The sequence below is a fragment of the Telopea speciosissima genome, chromosome 7 (assembly GCF_018873765.1).
Source record: "Telopea speciosissima isolate NSW1024214 ecotype Mountain lineage chromosome 7, Tspe_v1, whole genome shotgun sequence".
Lineage (NCBI taxonomy): Eukaryota > Viridiplantae > Streptophyta > Magnoliopsida > Proteales > Proteaceae > Telopea > Telopea speciosissima.
The window spans coordinates 31,744,466-31,765,327 of NC_057922.1; the positions used below are offsets into that span (position 1 = coordinate 31,744,466).

General features: G+C 38.6%; 2 protein-coding genes and 1 pseudogene across 2 annotated transcripts in view; all 3 read right to left on the reverse strand.

The window, feature by feature from the left end:
* Positions 1-733: 733 nt before the first annotated feature.
* Positions 734-7,904, reverse strand: LOC122667745 (annotated as a pseudogene).
* On the reverse strand, positions 3,771-6,760 carry LOC122667744 (isoamylase 2, chloroplastic-like). Its single transcript, XM_043864148.1, has one exon. It carries the CDS (start codon positions 6,439-6,441, stop codon positions 3,832-3,834), a length of 2,610 nt encoding a protein of 869 aa, XP_043720083.1. The 5' UTR covers positions 6,442-6,760; the 3' UTR covers positions 3,771-3,831.
* A 1,573-nt stretch (positions 7,905-9,477) lies between the features above and the next one.
* Positions 9,478-20,862, reverse strand: part of LOC122666801 (CSC1-like protein At4g02900) — a 75,289-nt gene continuing 63,904 nt past the window's right edge. Inside the window, exons 9-12 of the mRNA XM_043862873.1 lie at positions 16,329-16,574; positions 15,323-15,647; positions 10,357-10,590; positions 9,478-9,847 (exon numbers count right to left, since the gene is read on the reverse strand). Of these exons, the coding sequence (XP_043718808.1) occupies positions 9,614-9,847; positions 10,357-10,590; positions 15,323-15,647; positions 16,329-16,574 (1,039 nt within the window). The 3' untranslated portion in view covers positions 9,478-9,613. The remainder of the gene's footprint in view (positions 9,848-10,356; positions 10,591-15,322; positions 15,648-16,328; positions 16,575-20,862) is intronic.

Below are 20,862 nucleotides of genomic sequence, written 5' to 3' on the forward strand. Positions count from 1 at the left end.
TCAAATTTCAATTAGAACTGAAATTTGTCTGGTGAGAAAATGACCTTCATCTACCTACAAATTTTCAGCCTCACCTGAACTGCCCCATGACAATTATTGAAGTGCATCCCGAGACCCACTCAAATGAATGATAATTTGATAAATCTCATAGCAGACAAAACATAACTCGGACATTTGGATGGAGCCATGGACGTTACAAAGTGTCCCAACAAAGTGCAGGTCACAAGCGTCATCAGAAGTTTGAGAACCAGAGAATGGGTAGGTTTTCAGACCTTCCTACTACTGCCCTACCAATCAAACCCATATACGCATACTCCGGAACCAATATCTACATTGCAGACACCAGATCAAACATGCTCATAAACACATTGTGTAGTGCACAGTGAATTAACAGTAGCATCATATTTCAATTGAGCAGGTAAAGCAACAATAATATGCTTTGTGACGGATCATTATCAGCTCCATTTCCCCAAGTTCCTAAAATTGAGGGCAGAAATGACCACCCTACCCCTACCCGGGTTGGGTTCACCCTCCCCCCTCTATTAGAGAGGCACTTGGGGAAATGAAACAGATAATTTTCCATCTGTTTCATGTTAGATATTTCTTGTGTTAATGTTTCTATAAAGTGGAACTTTACAGATTCATCAAAAAAAAAAAATTAGAACTTGATAGAAATCATAGTATAACAGCCATTAGGTAACCACCCAAGCCCCATATAGGTGCAAACATTTACAGCCTAAGTGAAACAGGATATCAAGGATAGTAAATGAATATACACACATATCCTAGAATTCTCGGTCAGGAAAGATCAGAGGAGCAACAAGGCTCCACAAATAGAGCGCTGCAGTGATCCACTCAGTGCAAATCCGAATCCATACCGATGTCCAACCAACGTCTATAAGTTCTGAGCTTTCTGTTGAGCTGGTCCACCCTGTAAGAAGCATACCCGAATACATGCTAGCAAGAGCAAAAATCAGATGGAAGAATGTATAAGAGTAACTAATTGGCTGGGTTTCAGTGTCCTTTCCCTTCCTGCAACTTTTCTGATTCAAGAAATGGTTGCTTTGCACCTGAAGTTGGATACAACTTTTAGATGGCTCAATAAAAGGAATTAAAGAGGACCTTTTGACCAAATTTCAAGATTCCAATCAATTTCATCATTTCAGGAAAGAATATGTTTTAAGCTTCCAGTTTGGTGGATCTAAAAGATGTATCTACTAACATCTCACCGACTTACAAACCTTACATGCAACTGAGATCCACCAGTGGATAACTCAAAAAATCAAATGGCCTAACCAGAGAGACCATAATTGTTTGATGAATCACATTTTCTGGATGGTAAAAATTGGGAAGTCCCGGGAGAAGTAGATTTTAACCATGATGGTGAGTCAAACTCAGGTTATAAGTAGTCCCAAAAGTGGTCCATTGGCTGGCAGGCCAAATTCATAAGTGACATAGTATGGGCTTTCCTTTGGACATTGATTTATAGGATAATAATTTATAGAATGATAAGTGAGTGCTTTGGATGCCCTCTCTAATGAGGTAAAACATGCACATTTAAGGAGGTTTTAACATGATCTGTGATTTTATTTCTCTAGTAAATCTAGAATATAGACTGACAAGAAGTAAGAACAAAAGTAAACTGTTTCTCTCAAGAAGCTTTAATTTTTTTCCTTTTATTTTCAGTCAGTAACAGCTGCTATTGTGTCAGGTATAGAATTTAAAATGGATAAAAAGGATCATATGCAGTTCATATACCTGATTTGGGTGAGGATGGTGGGGACAGAAAGGTCGTAGATGATCCAGCACGAGCAGCAGAGTATAGGACTGAGAGTACTGTTGTAAGCATCCCAAGAATGAGGCTACCCGTAGACACTGCTTTAGAGTTCTTGTGGAGGCCATTGCAGACATAATCTCGAGGCTCACTTGAAAGGCCAGTGTAGCACACATATGCACAATATACAGAAATTACAGAAGTAGGCAAGAGGCTACCATTCACCTGTTTCAAAGCTCATAATCACCTTTTAAGTTCTTAAGTCCATAGCTCTAGAGCATCCCTTTCTAGTTCTTAAGCCCATAGCTCTAGAGCATCATAAATACAAGGGAAATCCCACCACATATTTTCTCCTTTTTTGTTTTATTTATTTTTATATTGTGCAAATTTTTATGACAGTTTCCTTACCTGTGGATGCAATGCAATAATTGCAAATGCAAATGCAAGGATCATGGTGATGACAATGAAGAAAACATTGACGCTGCAGTCATGACCAGAGGGGTTGAACCAAATGAATAGAATTCCTGAGAAGATAAATGCAGCAAGGTATCACCCAACTGATACTGCAAGTAAAGCCACGTACCTGTTGTACCATTAATAGTATTAACATCAGAATAACATCAGAACAAGGATGATAGCATGAAGGGACTTGTACCAACCATTTCTGTTCATCTTTCTCTACCCATGCATCATTCCATGAGTGTGTGAAGTCTAGCAGTATAATCACTTGAACCAGCAAAAACAGCCCCGAACCAAATTTTGATAGTGTTGCTGGAAATAAGGGGCCAAACATCAGTTTCATGAGGTTGATATCAAATGAAGGAAAATATATGGATATTAGACGAATTACAAGTCAGGTAAAAAAAAATGGCTACAAGGTCATCATACCATATGGTGGGTCCCATCATGGAGCTTTTCTTGATCAATAACTGAGTCAATCTCTACCAGAAAAACTCCTTGGTGGGACACACAAAAATTGCAGGTCTTGACCCACAGAATGTGTGCCATCTGAGAGCAGTCAGGATATCTTAGCTAATGTTGATCTCTAGTTCAGTTTGATTAGATTTTCTTTTTGCATCCTAAAAACTCCCTAATGTATCATGAATGTTCTGTGGGCCAAAAGGACATTTCTCCCCTTTGTCATTAACTACTTCCCCTACATGGATATGAATAGACAGTCCTACAAATGCGAACATCTAACCGGAAAAAAAATCAAGGGTTGAAAATGTTTACATAATAAAGCTTGGATTTGAAAAGAGAAAAGTAGCTAGACAAAAACCAATACTGAAGCCTAATTTGAATTTAGGGAGAGAGAGAGGAAGCTGACCATAAATTGTGATGATGACATTTGGAAGGAAAAACATGAGGATGATGAGCAAGGCCCACACCACAATCTTAACAATCCATCCGCCATGGTGCCATGAATCTCGTCTATCATTCTGGTCCTTCACACCAATCATTATAATGGCAAATGTTGCAAAAAATAAGAAATTTCCCAAGCTGACACGAAGGATAGCATTTGTTTGAAACCATTCCTTAGTGTGAGCAGAGGTGTTTATCCCTGTAAACAAAAAAGGATCAAGTTGATACACAAGTGAAGTGTTTACTTTGAAGGCACCATTCCAAATTCTTCCAAAAGAAAATTTGGGTTCATACTATAAATAATTCTCCCAAAAAATTATCAAAATAAATGTTAAAAGCGCTTCTCTAATCAAGAAGTAAAGTGAAAAGCTCTTCACAGACCGCAAGCTGATATCACAAATTCACGAAGATAGGTAACAAGAGCAGGTAACTTAATCCAGGATTCATGTGGCTACTCCATTTAGTTGGGAATTTTGAATTAGAGTTGTCCTCCTCCCCTTTATAAGTCCCCATTTAGAAAAATAACAAAGCCAGGTTTTATTGAAATGCAAAAGAAGTTACAGAAGGATAGAGCCTAATACATAACAAAGATTGAAAGCAGCATTGCCTTCTTATTGACATCTTAGTCCATGATACAGCAAAAAGACCCTTTAAACTTTTACACCCACAATAAAGATCAGTGAGAAAGAACAATCTCAGCCACTTAAACTCCAAGCTTCAAACAGAACACAGCTATGAGGTTTCATTTCATAAGCTACTAATCCTTTCATCTGTTCAAGGACAGGGTCGCCGCTTGTAGAGAAAAATCCTGGATATGGAAGAGCAGTGTCAACCAAACGAAGCCATGCCATCCCTTCTGTAGGTGAAGGTAAATTAATAATCTCTGGATGGTCACTGGAATTGAAGGCAATAAACAAGTCACCAACAATATGAGAAGATTTTGAGCTAAACTGACTATTATCTCTGTCAACCTTTAAAGTCATGGCTAGGAATTCGCTTGATGGGTCTTCCCATCTTGGTGGAGATTGGTGACTTCCATGCCAGTCAATATTATCCTTTTTCTTGAAGCTCCTCTTTTGAAGAAGATCACTTCTTCTCATTCTCAGCGAACTCAGGAATCTGATAAACTTTGTTGTTTGAACACCGAAACCTGTTTTAAGAGCATCCCAATCAAAAGATTTCCTGTCACCATATGATGGGGAACCACCAGCAGATTGGCCACATTCATCTCCCATATTAAGGACAGGAACACCAAGTGATATGAACAATATGAAAATAAAATTTCGGATCTGTTTAAGCCGTTTTTCAAGGACAATAGTTTTATTTGTTTGACCTTCTTCTCCACAGTTCCAACTTAATTCTGATGAGAGCTCACTGCTACTGAAACTGACCAAGTCTACAAGAGGAAGTCCAGAGTTCCTTGCAATAAAATTAAAAGAGAATGCAGGACCTCGCCCATCAGAAAAAGTGTCCCCACTCCCACAAAGCCGTGTTGCAAGGTCACTAAGAAGGCCTTCACCCATAAAAAATTTTCTTACATCATTACAAAATCGGGTATTCATTTCTGCCCATCTGTTCCAATGAGGGAAATGTATTTCTTTGGACACCATGTCGTGTGGGTCCCAGCAGTCTGCTATAATTTTACTTCTAGAGAGTAGTGGATCAAATGCTATGGCCTCGACTAAAGAAGGCCGAGATAAGTATTCACCGTTTGACCCTTTCAAGAGAGATGATGCATTCATAAAAACAAAACCATCAATATGAAACTCAGTCACCCAATGCCGAAGACTATCCAAAATCATTTGCTGGACAATGGGATAGTTGCAATTCAAGGTATTTCTAGTTTTTGATTCAACATCTCCATCAGAAACATAATAGGATGAGTTATCAATCCCTCCGAGTGTTATCATTTCGCGAGAGGAATCTCTGGTTTCTGCAGTATGGGTGAAAACAACTTCTAACAAAATCTCTATGCCATCGGCATGCAATTTCTTGACCATCTCCTTTAAGCCATTAATAGTGGATATTGCATCGTGAGTTGGCCCATATAAACTCATAGGTGAAAAGAAATGGTAAGGGAAATATGGTCCCTTCTGTTCATCAAAAGGAAATATGGGCTCCATTAAGATTGCATTGACACCAAGACCTTTCAAATGGTTTAACTTCTCAACTATGCCAGAAAAAGTCCCTGCAACATCAGCAGGTAGCTGACTGGACTGGTCCTCAGTAAAGCGCCTCACATTCAATCGGTAAACAACTAGTTTCTCCATTTGCAGATGGGGGTGAGCATCACCAGCCCAGTCAAAAGCAGGCACTGTGCATAAGTCCCCAAGACATTTCAGAAGTGAAAAGGATCCAGATTGATCAGGAAAGAAGTTTCTGAGAATTTTAGCATAAGGGTCCAAGAGAACTTGTCCATCTCCTCCACTCCCAATAGTAGTTCCCCGGCATCTGTAACCATAGCTCGCATATTGTCCAACACTTTCCATTGAGACATGCCAAATATCACCCGTTTGATTAATGTACGGATCCAGATCAATCTCTAAAGATGATTGATTCGTCATCTCATCATGCAGGCACAAGACTACGCTTTCTGCATTCCTTGAAAAAAGGGCAAAATTGACTGATCCATCATTCGAAAAGGAGATGCCCAATGGTGCAGGATACCCTGAACTGAATCCAACAGGCACACAAAAATTTTTCTTCCTATGGCTTCTTATGCTTATGTTACTTGAACCGCCATCAGATGAGTGTAGCATAAAAGAGAGATAAAAGGGAGCTTCATTTGAATTGAATTCCAGATGTAAGGCATACCTGCCCAAGGTTTTCTGCTTGAATGGCGTTTCATTGGTATTGAACCTGGTTTCAGACCTCAACAAGCCCCAACTTAGTACCAAATTATCCTCAATACTCCACTGTGGCAAAGATGAAACTTCAATATAAACTACATATTTCATATTTTTTCTGCCAACATATACCTTAACCAGACCACCAATTTCCGTCCTAAATGAATAAGTTGACTCCTTCTCCAATTCAACTCTACTTACCAAGCTTGTTCCTATTTCATCAACAGAAATCTTTGCCGCAGCAAAGATTTTGACATCAAGATCCCGTCGAATATTCCCAGTTAAATCTCTAAAACCTTCTCTATTGAAATGGAATTTTCCCATCTCAGTTTTCTTTACATTGTGGATCCTTTTCCTTTGATCATAATAACAGGAGACAATTGTCAACCTTGCTAGGTTGATGACTCCAGGATTTGGATGGCGTGATTGAACTGTAAGTGAAGGCTGAAGAGCTGCCATCAATCTATCAAAAGCAAAGTAAACCAAAATTGGAAAGCAGGAGAAAACCCTTGCAACCTAGGAGGAGATTTGCCCACTGAATTTGCTGGGTTCTCTGTAGGAAACAAGGAGAATCAGGTAACCCAATGAGTATAAACAGGATATAAAACCGTAAGACTAATTTTGTTAGGTCACATTGATGGTAGGCAAAGCAACTAGCTTATGCTATAGTGGAGCTTTGAAGCAAACAAATTCAGGAAATTGACATATAAATGTGTGGCTGTAACAAGTATATTGCTATAGATTGAAACCACAGAGATGCTCAATCAAAGTGGATGTTCACAGAAACTTCAATAAGTCTCAGAATTACTCTATCAAAGATGAGATTGGAAAGGGAAACCCAACCAAAAGTCCATGTGACGTTTAAAGATATTGGCATCAACTATCAGAAAAGAAAGTATTGAATCTTCATTTTTTTTTTAAAAAAAAAAAACCCTCAAATCAAAGGATTCTACGTCAGTTGGATATTCCCTTTGAGATGGGAACAATTTTCAAATTATATACTTTTCAAATGACCATGATTCATTAATTAAAAGGAAAAAGTAAACAGAATATGTTAAGAGCTGAATGAGGAGGCAAAAATATTTGAGGTCGGACCTGATGGAAATTTCAACATCAATACTGATTTCAATTTATTTTTTTTTAAAGATGAAATAAACAAACATAAATGGTAAAATATCAAAGCAGGTCAGTTCTAGGTTTCTCTGGAAGACTCACTCCATCAAACTACTAGAAGCCAGTGTGAAAGATAAAATAAAAACCACTCTTTCTCAAAACATGGGCCATCAAAATTTAACTTAGCTGAGAGACTCCAAGGAGGTTGCAGAGGTTCAGACTACAGCCGACTCTACCTATGTCAGATCCATGACACTCAAAACTCAGCATTACCCAGATTGATACAAAAGCTATAGAGCATCCACATTTCCCCCAGAGTACACCCCATCATCAAAACTGGACTTCAACATCACCGAACCAAAACAGAACAAGAGAAACTACACGGAGAAAAGATCTCAAAGACCGTACAGGATAAACATTTGATGGGATTTTCACCGGGAAATTACAAAGAAGAAAAGATGCCAAAAAAAAAAAATAAAACAATAATAAAAGATTTGTCCTTTCAAGAGCTCAGTCACAAGGCTTCAAAGATCCAAAAACAAAGCTAAAGAAGCAAAACCAGATTGAGAGAAAAGTGAAGAGTGAAGAAAGAAAACTCACATGGGATCTTCTGCAAGATAGGAGCTGCAACCTCCCTGACAATCCATGAGAAAATGAGGGAAGCACCAAATATACCACAATAAGCGAGTCTGGCGGACCGTCTCGAGATCCCAGATGCAACTGAAGTGCAGAAACCGCAAGTAGCGGCTGCACAGCAAGAAGCCAAGCACGACATCCTTTCCTCTCTCTCTCTCTCTCTTCTACAGAGTATGAAGCGCACAACCAAACCAATTGGAGGATTTCTTCAGCCTTGGGAATTAGGGATTTAGGATAGAAGAGTATAGAGTGATTGAGTGTCCGAGAGGGTTTCTGGTTACTTGTTTTTGTTATTCAAATGGTTCCGCTACCATGGTACAGTTGCCTATGGGAAACTTCATACGTTTCTTCCATTTGAAATTTTTACCGCACGATCGACTGACAAATTGCAAACTTAACAGTTAAAATGTTAAATGTCGAACTAGTCATGGCCCACAACCCCTTCTCTTTTTTTTCTTGTTTATCTCTCTAGATGAAAACCAGGGAGACTGTTAGGTGGCCCATGGATGGATAGTTACTTTTGCCTTTATGTTCGAGCTCGCATTGTTGGATGAAGCATCTTTCATGTGTCAAGTTCACAGAGTTGAACTACAAAGGTACCCCAAGATTAAGCACTATAAAGAATTTGGGAAAAAGGTCTTTGTCCGGGAGTGTGGCCTACGCCAGCACTCCCATGAGTCTATTTCTTTCCTCCGCATGTGAAAAGACACCTTTGTCCCCTTGTTTTAAGTATGAGAGAGATAGACACATGGGAGTGCTGGCATAGACCACACTCCCGTACAGAAAACTGCTTCCCAAAGAATTTTTATTCATTACCTTTCCTCCTCGGTCCCCTTCTCAATATTTAGGAAAATGCACCTCACAAATTCTCTCTCCTTATTTACCATGTGGTCCCGTATATATCTACTGAGGTAATAATTGGCAGGCCCTTTCGATGGGAACCTGGTTTTCCCCCAGTCGTGGTGGGAGCTGAGGATCCAGCCTAGTCAAAACAGGGGAGTTTGATCATTTTATTAGGGGGGGGGAGTGGGGGCACCTATGAAATGACCCAAACACCCCTATTTTGGCTGGACTGGATTCTCTCCAGCTCCCGCCACAGCTGGAATAAAGCCGAATTCCTTACGATGGCTGACCCTAACATCCTATAGACATTTCCCTTCTTTTTTTTTTCCGGTTTGGGGAGGGAGTACAGATCCCTCATTCAATATTTATTTGGCAATGTAATATGCTAATATGTACTGGTGGCCCTAGTCCAGCCCACTTAATTAATTCGGCCCAATCTCGGAGCACTGGAGGCAGGGCTCATGGAGAAAACCATTAGTCTAAGCCAAGGTTTAAGAATCCAGATCATCCTAATTGGCTGGAATCAGCCTGGAAAACCCTTGAATCGGGCTGCAAATATTAGGAACTACCGATTCAATTGGGATTGGTACAATCCAAATCGGCTCGGAAAACCCTAGAATCGACCTATAGATGTTAGAAACAACCCATTCATTTGGGATCAATCCAATCCCGATCGGCCGGAATCCAGATTAACCGATTCCAATTTAGCATGGCCCAATTCGGCCCATTCGATACTGTTTTTAAATCACTGGTCTGAGCCCAACTCATCTATCAAGTATCATTAACAATAGTGGATTCTCCACTGCTGTACCAGCTTTTGTTTTACCAATGCCAGGGATGAGATCTTGATCCTGGTTCTCCAACTCCAGTGTCGATGCATCCTTAAGAATTTCGTAACCAAAATTTGTAATTGTAGATGGGGACTTTTGATTTGTAGTACTTTTTCCAAACTAAAAATAAAAATGGTCCGACTTAAGCCAACACTATTAACGTGAAAAAATAACATGGGAATATAAGCACCACCAGTCTCTGCAGTCTTTTATGTACCGACTTCAGAACCGATTTCGGAACCATGTTTACTGTCACCGGGTGTGCTTTTACGAGAATTTCTTTTCGTTGCCACCAATGGGTTGTTCTCTTCTTCGTCAATGGCTGCAGGTCTCTCAAACTCACTTCCTTTGAACACTGGGTGTACATATGCATCTTCCAGGTAGCTTCTCGGACTAAAATTCGGTTCAGTAGCCCTCTCCAATGTATCTTTCACCATTGCCTCCTGTGACCAAAGATTTAAAAACCAAAAACAAACATCATTATAGAATGAAAGCACAATTGTTACAGGATATATCATCTTATGGGTGTAATCCCATGATGTGCCTCACACAGAAACATCTCTTAAATTCTGTTTCTCTTGCTTCTACGAAGTCCACTACTGACACAAACCCACACCTCTAACCTTTATCAGTATCTCCTTCAATGAGAACCAAAAAAGAAAAGTATCCATCATTCTATTATCTATCCTATGGTGTGCCTCACAAAGCTTAAGGTTTCTCAAATGGGTATCTTTAGGTGCTGGAACACCAAGTTCCTTAAATAGAGAGAGATGACTAGTGTGTAATCTTCTTTACTTCTATAATATACAGCAAAATGTGATGACACCACCAGTTCCAGTGCACCTTTATCACTGTCCATCAATCAAAGCAAGTACACAATGTAGTTTGACCTGTAGGTGGTGATGAGTAAGTATCAAAGACCTTTTTAATGAGAAAAGGATTAACAACGAACCTGTAAAGGGAATTTCTTAAATGCTGATTCAAAACGACCTTTGCAGAATAGATGGAACCAAATGGTCAATATAGGAAGGACAATGAGCAATTGTGTTGAATACTTGGCACCTTTCGTGCTCATCAATCCCATCACTAGAAGTTGTGATATTATCATCCCAATAATTATACGCCGATGCACATCTGGCCAGAATGCTGCCGCACTCTCATATTTTTGGTCATACACATTGATAATCTTAAACCAAGAAATACAAAGCTGTCAGTAAGGTTTCACCCAAAAAATTGTGAAGACTTTGAAGGAAAATATTTATTGCACAAACTTTATTGGGAAAAATGAGCAAACAGTACAAGACTACAAGGAACAGTTCTTTGGTACCCATACACTTTAACATGCCCGTGTGATAATTTTTTATGGTATACAGATATTGGTACTTGGGGATATTGTATGGATAGTAAGAGAACATTATCTTTTGATTCTTCTTTTACCATCATTTATTAACTTCTGACAGTTCCTTCCATCAAAAGAATAATTTGGATTGTGCAAATCAAGGCCCAAAAACTATCGATCTGGCCAGGTTGGATTGGGTTGTGACATTAGGTATTACAGCAAGGTTTCTAACAACTGTTATGAATTTCAATGAAGTTATGAAAGAGAGGTCTGGTGGTTTTACACTTTGTATTAAGAAGATTATGGTTCAATTTGAAGGTGCTTGCTGGTCAAGCAACATTGTCAAAGTTTGTTGAAGTTATATATAGGGGGGCTCTTGGCAACATGGTAAATCCATGATTGGATTGGTCTGGATTGTGTCAATGTTGATGATAGCAAGGTTGGGATGCAGCAATATCTGGAGGATCAACAATGGTAGTTGATAGATCTGCTGAAAGGGTGTTCAGTTGGTTTATGCCGCATACTAGGGAGGTTAGTGCCGGGCATTCAGGTTTCCGATCATGGTTAACTGGAGCACATTAAGGATGATTCTGAAACTGCAATCAGAAGATGTAAGGTTTACATTGAAGATTAAGGGAAACCCTAGGTCAAAGTGGGGTGATGAGGTGTCTCAAGGAGAGGAGAGGCAGATAATCTATCGAAAAAAAAGAAGGGAGACAGTTATCTTCTATGTGTCTTAATGGAAATGATACAGGCAGATACTAAATTTTTACAAGAGTTTAATCTGGCCCAGGTTCTTAATTAGGTACGGAAAATTGAAAAACAGGGCCCTAATTAGTAGATGCTTTGGCTGACTGAACAACATGACATCAAGATGAGATGAAACCATCCTGGGAGTGGGCGGAGGGAGGGCAGTTGACTTGTTGTGGAGTATCCATCCAGCTTGTCCTTTTTGAGTGATTCAATTTCTCCAATTTCGATTATGCAGGAGTATTTTCAGTATTATTTTGCGGAAAATTAAATAATAGCAAAAGTTTTATTACATTATTGGGTCCACTATGAATCATTAGTTGTGCCCAAAAATGGTATTAAGAGGTCCTAAATGTTATTTGGGTTTAGTCCAAGAATTAAATTTGTTAGTTTTTGAATAACATAAAATTCAAGTATTGTAATTGGATTTTGGGAAAAGGCTAGGCACGCAGCCCAACATGTGTCATCATCTCTCCTCTCCCTCCTCTCCCTTTGGAAAAGACCCCCTTGCCCTCCTGTGATTGGTGCATGCCGCTAGCTCACCGAAAGCTGGTCGCATGTCCAACCTCTCCCTTGGTTTTTATTCCTCTTTTTTCCGCCGGGAGGGGGGGGGTCTATGAAGTCTCGAACACAAGACATGCCATCAGTGTCCTGCACCAGATTTTGAGAGCTCTCTCAAATCCTTCGCAGGATTGATGCTTTCACTTCTAGGAATTGATTCCTGCGGTCCTATATGAGTAATTCTTTTAGTTTCCAATTCTTCTCCCTTTCTTCTTATTTTTCTTTTGCCATTTGTCAGTTCAGTCTTTATTGTTGATTTTCCATACCCCACAATAGGGCTATAAACCGACTTAATATGAAGCAAATATAGGTAGTTTCACATTCAAATCCATTAAATGTCAGAGTATCAGAATGGAATTTGGATAAAGATCAAAGAAGGCAGAAAAATAGAAACTTCTGCCATTTCATACATGTTTATTTAGCTTAAGCTCAACTGATACCATTTTACCTATAAAATAATAGAAGACAGACAGACAGACATAATATCTATAAAAAAATATATAATTTCTACAAATAAACCTAAATAACTTCAATGGATTAAAAAATATAAATCCTTACAAATGATATAATAAAACATATTGGGTAACAGTTGAGCCCTATTTATAATTTTATATAATTATATAACATAATTTTGAGAAAATTTTCTGGTGCACAAGTATAGCTGTTTCACTAGGAAAATAAAATTCAAGTCAACTTAACTGAGGCTTATCCCAGCTAAATGAGATCAGCTACAATGATCCTGTTTTTCTATCAACTCTATTCAAGCCTATGCTTGTCGTCAATCCTACTTCATGCCTGCCATATTTCTTTTCCCACCAACTCTCTCAAAATCATTTTAGGTCTGCCCTTGATCTTTTGGCTCCACCGGTCTAAATAACATCACTCTTTACCAGTGGATTCAGAAGTCTTCATTGCATGCGCATACCAACTCAAATGACTTTCTCTCAACTTACCATGTATCAGAGCCACACTTAAATTACCTCTGATATATTTTTCCTTATTTTATCTTTTTTTAGTTTTACCACTCATCCATATTAACATCCTCTTCTCAGAGACATTAGTTTTGTTTATATGTTGTTTCTTCACCGCTGCCGGGAGATGGTCATGGAAATTTTTAGGACCTAGGATTTTGACAACTGAATCATGGAGATATTGTCTCTTTCTATCACTAGTATAACCATTGTTTCTGGATTTTTGTTATGAAAAAGAAGTAACTTGTAATATTTGGCACTTTTCCTAAATAGCTGAGTAAAACTTTTCAGACCGCAGCCTGAATAGCTGCCACGTGATAGATTGGATGGAACCCAAATTTTGTGGATAGGTAGACCCCAAGGTCACATGTACATAAATGGGGATGCATACCAGTACACGGGAGGATATTTGATTGAATTAAGTTGTAAATTTGACACGTAGCTAACCCAAACCATTTACTATCTATCTAATCCACTCCAATGGCACAATGAGGATGTGCTGCTTTGATAAACATATTAAAGTGGGAGGCTCAAAGGAGTTTTTTATCTTCCTAATATTAATGGTATAAAAAATATATATAAATAGGCCTGAAGCCAGATATTATGTGAATGTTTCACCCAGTGTAAGGGTTGGAGAGAGTTTTTTACAGAAAGAAAGTGGCAAAATATAGGGTATCTACCATCATTTGGTCGTAAGTTGGGGCTGAACCACTTAAAATCTTATGTTTACATATTTCTTAGAAGTTTTTTTGGGTCTTTTTATCAATCCCACATCATAGCTTCCACAAAACAAGTGGTTTTAGGGTTGATAGTAGTAATAACAATACAAAAACATTAGAATCACATTGAAGATTCAAAATCCAAACTTATAAATCCAAGCTTTAAGGTAGAACTGAATAAGTTTTATTTCTCAACAGTAATATTCACAAGTATAAATCAAGTTTTGCAAAATTTTGACAATAATTTTGTATATAATGTTTATACTATTTGAATTTTTTTACATATCCATCCCCTTTAATGTAACGAAAAAATTCAATGGTTTCTTTTAAAACGCTTTTTAAACAAAAGGTGTTAATCCAAACAAAATATTGTGTGGGTTGATGTTATGATTTATGAATAGATGTCTGATCTCTCCACTAGAAATTCGGAATTTTTTTTTTTTCTAAACTCTTTCAGAAAATAAAAAAATTATGAAATTAATTTACTCCGTGAAATGGAAAAAGAAGATTCAAGAATAGGTTTACACTTCACAGTTTATCAAAGTTGGCATGATCTGGTCACATAAGTGCTCATAAAAAATAATTTGTTGGCTGTTACAAACTTGAAGGCTTTAAAGATTTTATGCAATGAACAGAATGACTTTAGCCAACTAGATATCAATGTAAAAAGGAATATGCTACCTGCCCACTGGATGTTTGGTAAGTCTAGATAGCAGCAAAATTAAACATCTGAATCTGGATGGCAAAATTGTAGCCAAGTGCATTATGAACCAGCAGGATGTAAGGATGATGTATCACTGGCATATAGTGTGCTGAGCATGTCAATATTCAAGTGATCAGCAGTAGGGTTGCATCTATGAAATCTTCTAGTCAAAAACTAGAAGAAAAAAAAATTATCTCAAGCATTTGCTTTGAATTTTTTCTCATTTGCGCTCATGGTTTTCGCACCATAAAATGTGATAGTGGAATTCAATGGTAAGCATCATTCAAATGGTTCTTAGACTATTTGGACTAAAAAATCTCCTGGAAGGGATATCTGCAATGGGGATATGGATATCATATAGGAATCCAGTGATACTCTTCCCGCTTTGTGTTAAATTGTTGCTGGAGTTATGAATCCTCTAATGCTAAATGCAGATTATTGACTAGACATCAATTTGTAGCAATGCATGATGGTTTAGAAATTGTGTGCCAGTCTATATTCATATGCTAATTTCAGCTGCATTCCAACATACACAACAAATAATATTTGTTACAATACAGTGACTTCTAGGAACATCTGGCTTATGTTTAGATACAAGAGGATATACATCTGCTTGTCAATGAGATTTGAACTCTATCAAACATACAAATTGTTAAACATAAGTCACTTCTATCTAAAGCCATAAATTAAAACACAGCCTCAGTTCTTGTTGATATGAAAAGAAATAGGTCTATGTCGGGCAGTTATTGGAAACATAAAGAACAAGTTCAATAATACTCAAAAACTTAACAGTGACCAAAGCTAATTATATGAGATACTCCCTCAGAAATTGTAGAAGTTATAATTGATAGCAATTATTTCCATCGATAACATACCTGATGACGAAAAACAACATAAGATAGACCAAAGAAGACGACAATGAAAGGTAGAAGGATAGGTGTCACTGCTGAATAGACAAGACCCAGCAAGAAGTATAGCTGTATTCGAGGTTCCGATGAAGCAAAATTTATGCTCCCAGCATCCATAGCCTCCTCCCTGTCCTGCTCTGTCTTAACTAAGAATGCATTCTTTAGGTGGAACATAATCAGTGGAACCATTCTAAATATCTCCGCAGCAATGCCAGACCAACCGTCAACCATTATATAAGTAATAAAAAATGTTGCTTTCATTGGGATTGTTACTCCCACTGTTTTTGGGATCCTGTGAAAGAATATTAAAATGTCATAAGAAGGCCTTCCTGGATGCCTGAAGATGTTAAAGGACTGGGTTAAGCTGGGTCCCATTCTTGCCCAGGCCCAACCTAGACCATGATGACAAAGATGATTAGACCCAGGCCCAACCCTAAGACTTGGTCAATGACTATGAGCTAACCAACTTCATTTTCTCACAAGTTCAAAGATAAACCAAGCCTGGCCCACTTGACCTATAAGAATTAATTAAACAAATTGACAGCCCTGAACTGCTTACCAGATGTCCTAACCAATACTTGATTAATTATAATCCACTAGCCACTAGGTCATAAGTTAACCAAACCATGACTCATGATAACAGAGTAATTATAATACTCCAACAAAATTTGATGAAGAGTACAAGAAAGATACAAGAGAACGTTTGCTATCAAAGCATGTTAGCAAGCATGGGGAGTACTGGAGTAGTCCTTTTTCTTTTTCTTTTCCATTTATTAAGGTGCAGATGCTAGATGATGATCAAGGCAAAAATATTCAGCCCAACTAACCTAAACTTATAGATCATGTTTGTTTACAAGAAAGAAATATTAACGTCATTTATCAAAAAAATAAAATAGTGTCTAAAATTTCATAGACAACTAAATAATGTTTAAGCTAAACCTATCTTCCTGAAAGATGCAAACAAGCAACATACTCAGTTGCGGACTGATTGATAAAGCTGTTGAGCTGTTCAAATGCTGCACCAGTGATTATACTCCCAAGAAACACGTTGACAAGTATGAATAGGTGATACTTTCCAGCTGATCTCCACTCCAGGGATGATAGTGATGTGAAACCTTCTATCTTGGACATAGTCATCAGTATTGTTGGGAGAATAATAAGGAATATCTTCAGAGCAATTCCAGGAAGAAAACCTTGAATTAAAGACTTGACGACTTTCCTGCAATAACATTTTCCAATCACTTTAAAAAGACTAGTGTTGATTTGAAAATATTTTACATATCCTCCAGTGAATAATTTGCACAATGAGAACAAGGAACATCAGATATTAGCTTCTTTTTACCCATTTGTTGGATGAGAATGCAAGAGGCTACTGTACAGAAATATAAGGTTGACTTTGCTTGTTTATGTTGAATTAAATCTGACTTCTATGAGAAAAATGTTTCAATAACCGAGTTGCTAGAGATATCTATCGCTTCTCCAAACAATTTTTTCAATAACCAAGTTCCAACTCATAAAATTGATAATGGATTTAGGAGCTTGTACTTATACAACTAATTTAGGACTAGGGTAGCAAGTAAGAGCAGTTTTTGCTAGTTAGGGACCAACAATTCATGCATTTACGGGAGCTTCCTATGTAACACCCCGCAAGCAGGTCATGAATATTTTATTGGATATTAGGTGTTCTTGGTGATTTTATATTATTTTATTGAGTAGCATAATATTTTATAATATAATAATGTAAGTGTTGGGGTTGGGTGTGTCTTGTATTCTGCAGGTCCACATAATTGTTTCTGTATTTGTAATTGGGACGGGTTTTGGATCAATTACATGTACAACGGTAGAATTGTAATTATGTGGGGATTAGGGTTTTGGGTTTCCCTATATATTGTCTTTGTGTGGAAAACCCTAGTAACAAGAAAAGGGAAACACTTTGTGAGGTGGAGAGTAATGTAGAGAGTTTTTCAAGAAATAGTGGAAAATCTATGGTTCTCTCGGATGGATGCAGGCAATCTTGTCAAACCACAATAAATTCCTTGCGTTGTGTGTGATTGTTTGCTTGGGTTCTTCCTCATAGTTGCGCATTTGTCCCCAACAAGTGGTATCAGAGCGGGGTTCGGTGGATTATCGCAAGTGGTACATGAAGATCCAAGAAACAACGTTGTGCAAGGAAAGGAAGAAGGTACAATTCCAAATTACGATTTCGGGATTTCAAGTTACGTTTCTAAGTTTAGATTTTGGAATCGTGAGGAAAGAAAATTTGGATCGTAGTGGAAGGAAAAGGAGTTTGGTGAAAAGAAAAAGTTTTTTGCTGAGTCAATACCGTACAGGTTTTGCTCTGTACAGGAATTATGATTTTGTACAGAGGGTGTGGTACAGAGGTTAGGGTTCTTAAGGTTTTTCGGTGTTCCAGACTCAGTGGAAGTGACGGATCGGGTAGATTACGCTCCGTTAGTATAGATCTTGTGGGTTCTTGCAGAGATCAACAGTAATACGGTTTGTTCAAGTTGATGGTAGGTACAGAAGTCATAGATCAGGCAAATCGAATGGCGGTGAAGAGTTCAAGCTTCTCCATTGAAAACTTCAATGGCTATTATGATTTCACCTTGTGGCAACAACGGGTGAAAAATATTCTTACGTGGGAAGGGACAATCAAGGCTCTCAGGAAGAAATCAGATAAGCCAGAGAAGATGGACTTTGAGTAGGCAAGAGTTGAGGGATTTAGCAAACAGTACGACCCAGTTGTATCTTACGGATAACACTCCTCGTGAGGTCATCGGGTTGGCAGATCAAGAGGAAGTCTGGGCAAAGTTGGATAACAGGTACAAATCCAGGTCGTTGACAAATCGGTTGTTTTTTAAGAAACAACTATATGGCCTTCGGTTGTTAGAGGGAGCGAAGTTTGAGGTGCACTTGGATGAGTTCAACAGGATATTGACGGAATTGTTGGCTCTTGCTGTGAAGATCGAAGAGAAGGACAAGGCACTTCTCCTGTTGGCGTCACTACCTCATTTATTTGATCACATTGTGACTACACTACTGTTTGGTAAGGATACTCTCAAACTTAACGAGGTTATTGCTTCTTTGTTGATGAATGAGACACGACGGAAAAAATAACAGTGAGGGGGCGCCAGAGGAGGGTAGTGCCTTGGTTGTAGGTGGTGGTTAGGGAAGAGGCAAATCAAGTGAGAGACTGGAGGAGTTCAACAAGTACAAGGGTCGAGTCTAAGGGCCGCAAAATAAAATGTTATTATTGTGAGGAAGAAGGTCATATAAAGAAGAATTGTCCAAGATATAAGGAGGATAGAAAAGAGGAGGAGGAGAAGGAAGGTAAATCATCCACTGCTAGTATCGTGGAAGAGTCTTGGAGTGATGATGGAGATATTCTTCTCACTACATCATCAGGTATGGATACTTCAAATTGGATTTTAGATTTCGATTGTTCATTTCATATGTGTTCAGTAAGGGATCAGTTTGCTACATAGTATGCATGTGAGATTGGTACTGTCAAAATGGAAAATAATGCGGAAAGCAAGGTCGTCGGAATTGGGACTATACGGATTCGCATGTTTAATGGGGTTATGCGAACTTTAACTGGGGTTAGACATGTGTCGGATCTAAGGAAGAATCTGATTTCACTGGGAACATTGGATTCAAGAGCTTTCAGATGCTCATCTGAAGGTGGAGTTCTCAGGGTTTCAAGAGGGGCCATGGTTGTGATGCAGGGACGAGTGATTGGGAAAGGTACAGGCTTGCAGGGAGTGTTGAAACAAGTGGAGCTCCTGTAGGAACTGAGGCAAGAGGTACATGTGGAGGAAAGAGGCTGCAGGTGGTTTAGGCGATGAACAAGTGGAAGTCTAGAAAGAAGCGGGTGTCTCTTAGAGCAAGCTGCAGCGGTAGGAGAGGTGGAGCCACATCACATCGTGCGACGACAATGAGCTGTTAGGGATACCCCGGGTGGGGGTGTAGCCGTATAGGCCATGCTGGTTTGGGTATGGCGGTCAAGCAATGACACCCCGGGTGGGGGTGTGGGTCATGCCAATTTGGACATGGGAGAAAGGTAGAGACAAAGGCGGAGTTTGTAGAGTCGACATCAACATTGGTCTTCTTCAGGGTGGTTTGCAGAATCCAAGCCAAGGTGGAGATTGTTGCGGTTGGGTGTATCTTGTATTATGGGGGTCCACATAATTGTAATTGGTCTGTATTTGTAATTGGGACGGATTTTGGGTCAATTACATGTACAGCGGTAGAATTGTAATTATGTGGGGATTAGGGTTTTTGGGTTTCCCTATTTATCATCTCTATGTGGAAAACCCTAGTAACAAGCAAAGGGTAACACTTTGTGAGGTGGAGAGTGGTGTAGAGAGTTTATCAGGAAATAGTGAAAAATCTCTGGTTCTCTCGGGTGGATGTAGGAAATCTTCCCAAACCACAATAAATTTCTTGCCTTGTGTGTGATTGTTTGCTTGGGTTCTTCCTCGTGGTTGTGCATTCGTCCCCAATAATTAGGTGTATTAATATGTACTATGGTAGGTATTATATGATTATAAGATGTATTGACATGATACTTTGGCTTGATATTTTAGGACCTGAGAGACTTAGGTGCTACGATAAACAGATTGAATATGTGAATCATTATAACAAGCAAGGTGAGGGAATTGTACTAGTATTTATATATGATGTATATTGAAATGTATGAACATGGCTTTGTGTTTTATGATGTGTAATATAGTGTATAGGCATGATAAGGATTATTGAATGTTTGACTTGTATGCATGATTAATGAATGTGAGAGAATTGTATGTGTAGAGGCGGGCCTTGGTGCAACGGTAATGGTTGCTCCATTGTGACCAAGTGGTTACGGGTTCGAGTCTGGAAACAGCCTCTCTGTGAAAGCAAGGGTAAGGTTGCGTACATTATGACCCTCCCTAGACCCGTACTGGCGAGAGCCTTGTACACTGGGTACACCCGTTTTTTAGAGAATTGTATGTGTGTTGCTATATGAGGTTTATTGAAATATTTGATATGACACATTTAAAATGATATGATGTTAAGTATATGTTAAGGTTTTATATGACAAGTTGTATGAGTATATGTTTGAGTACAAGAAATGTGAGCATGTGGATGAGAAATATAAATTTGTGTATGAGATATGTGAACAAGAGTACGAATTATGTGAACAAGTGGACGAGATATGTGAATCAAGTGAATGAGATTGACAATAGTAGTACTATGCGAACATGACTCTATGAATACCGTCCCTTTCTTGTAGGGGGTTATGTACTGGATGAGGTTTCTTATGAGCTACGGACTCAGTAAAATCATGTATGCGGACGAGCTAAGGACTCGATAAAATCATATATGTGATACGAGAGCGAGTTAAGGACTCAGTAAATCCTGTATGTGGACGAGGTAAGGACTCGGTAAAATCATGTATGTGATACGAGATTACGAGTACAAGCTGTGTCATTCCTCTCCTGGGAGTTGATTTATTGACATAAGGCTAG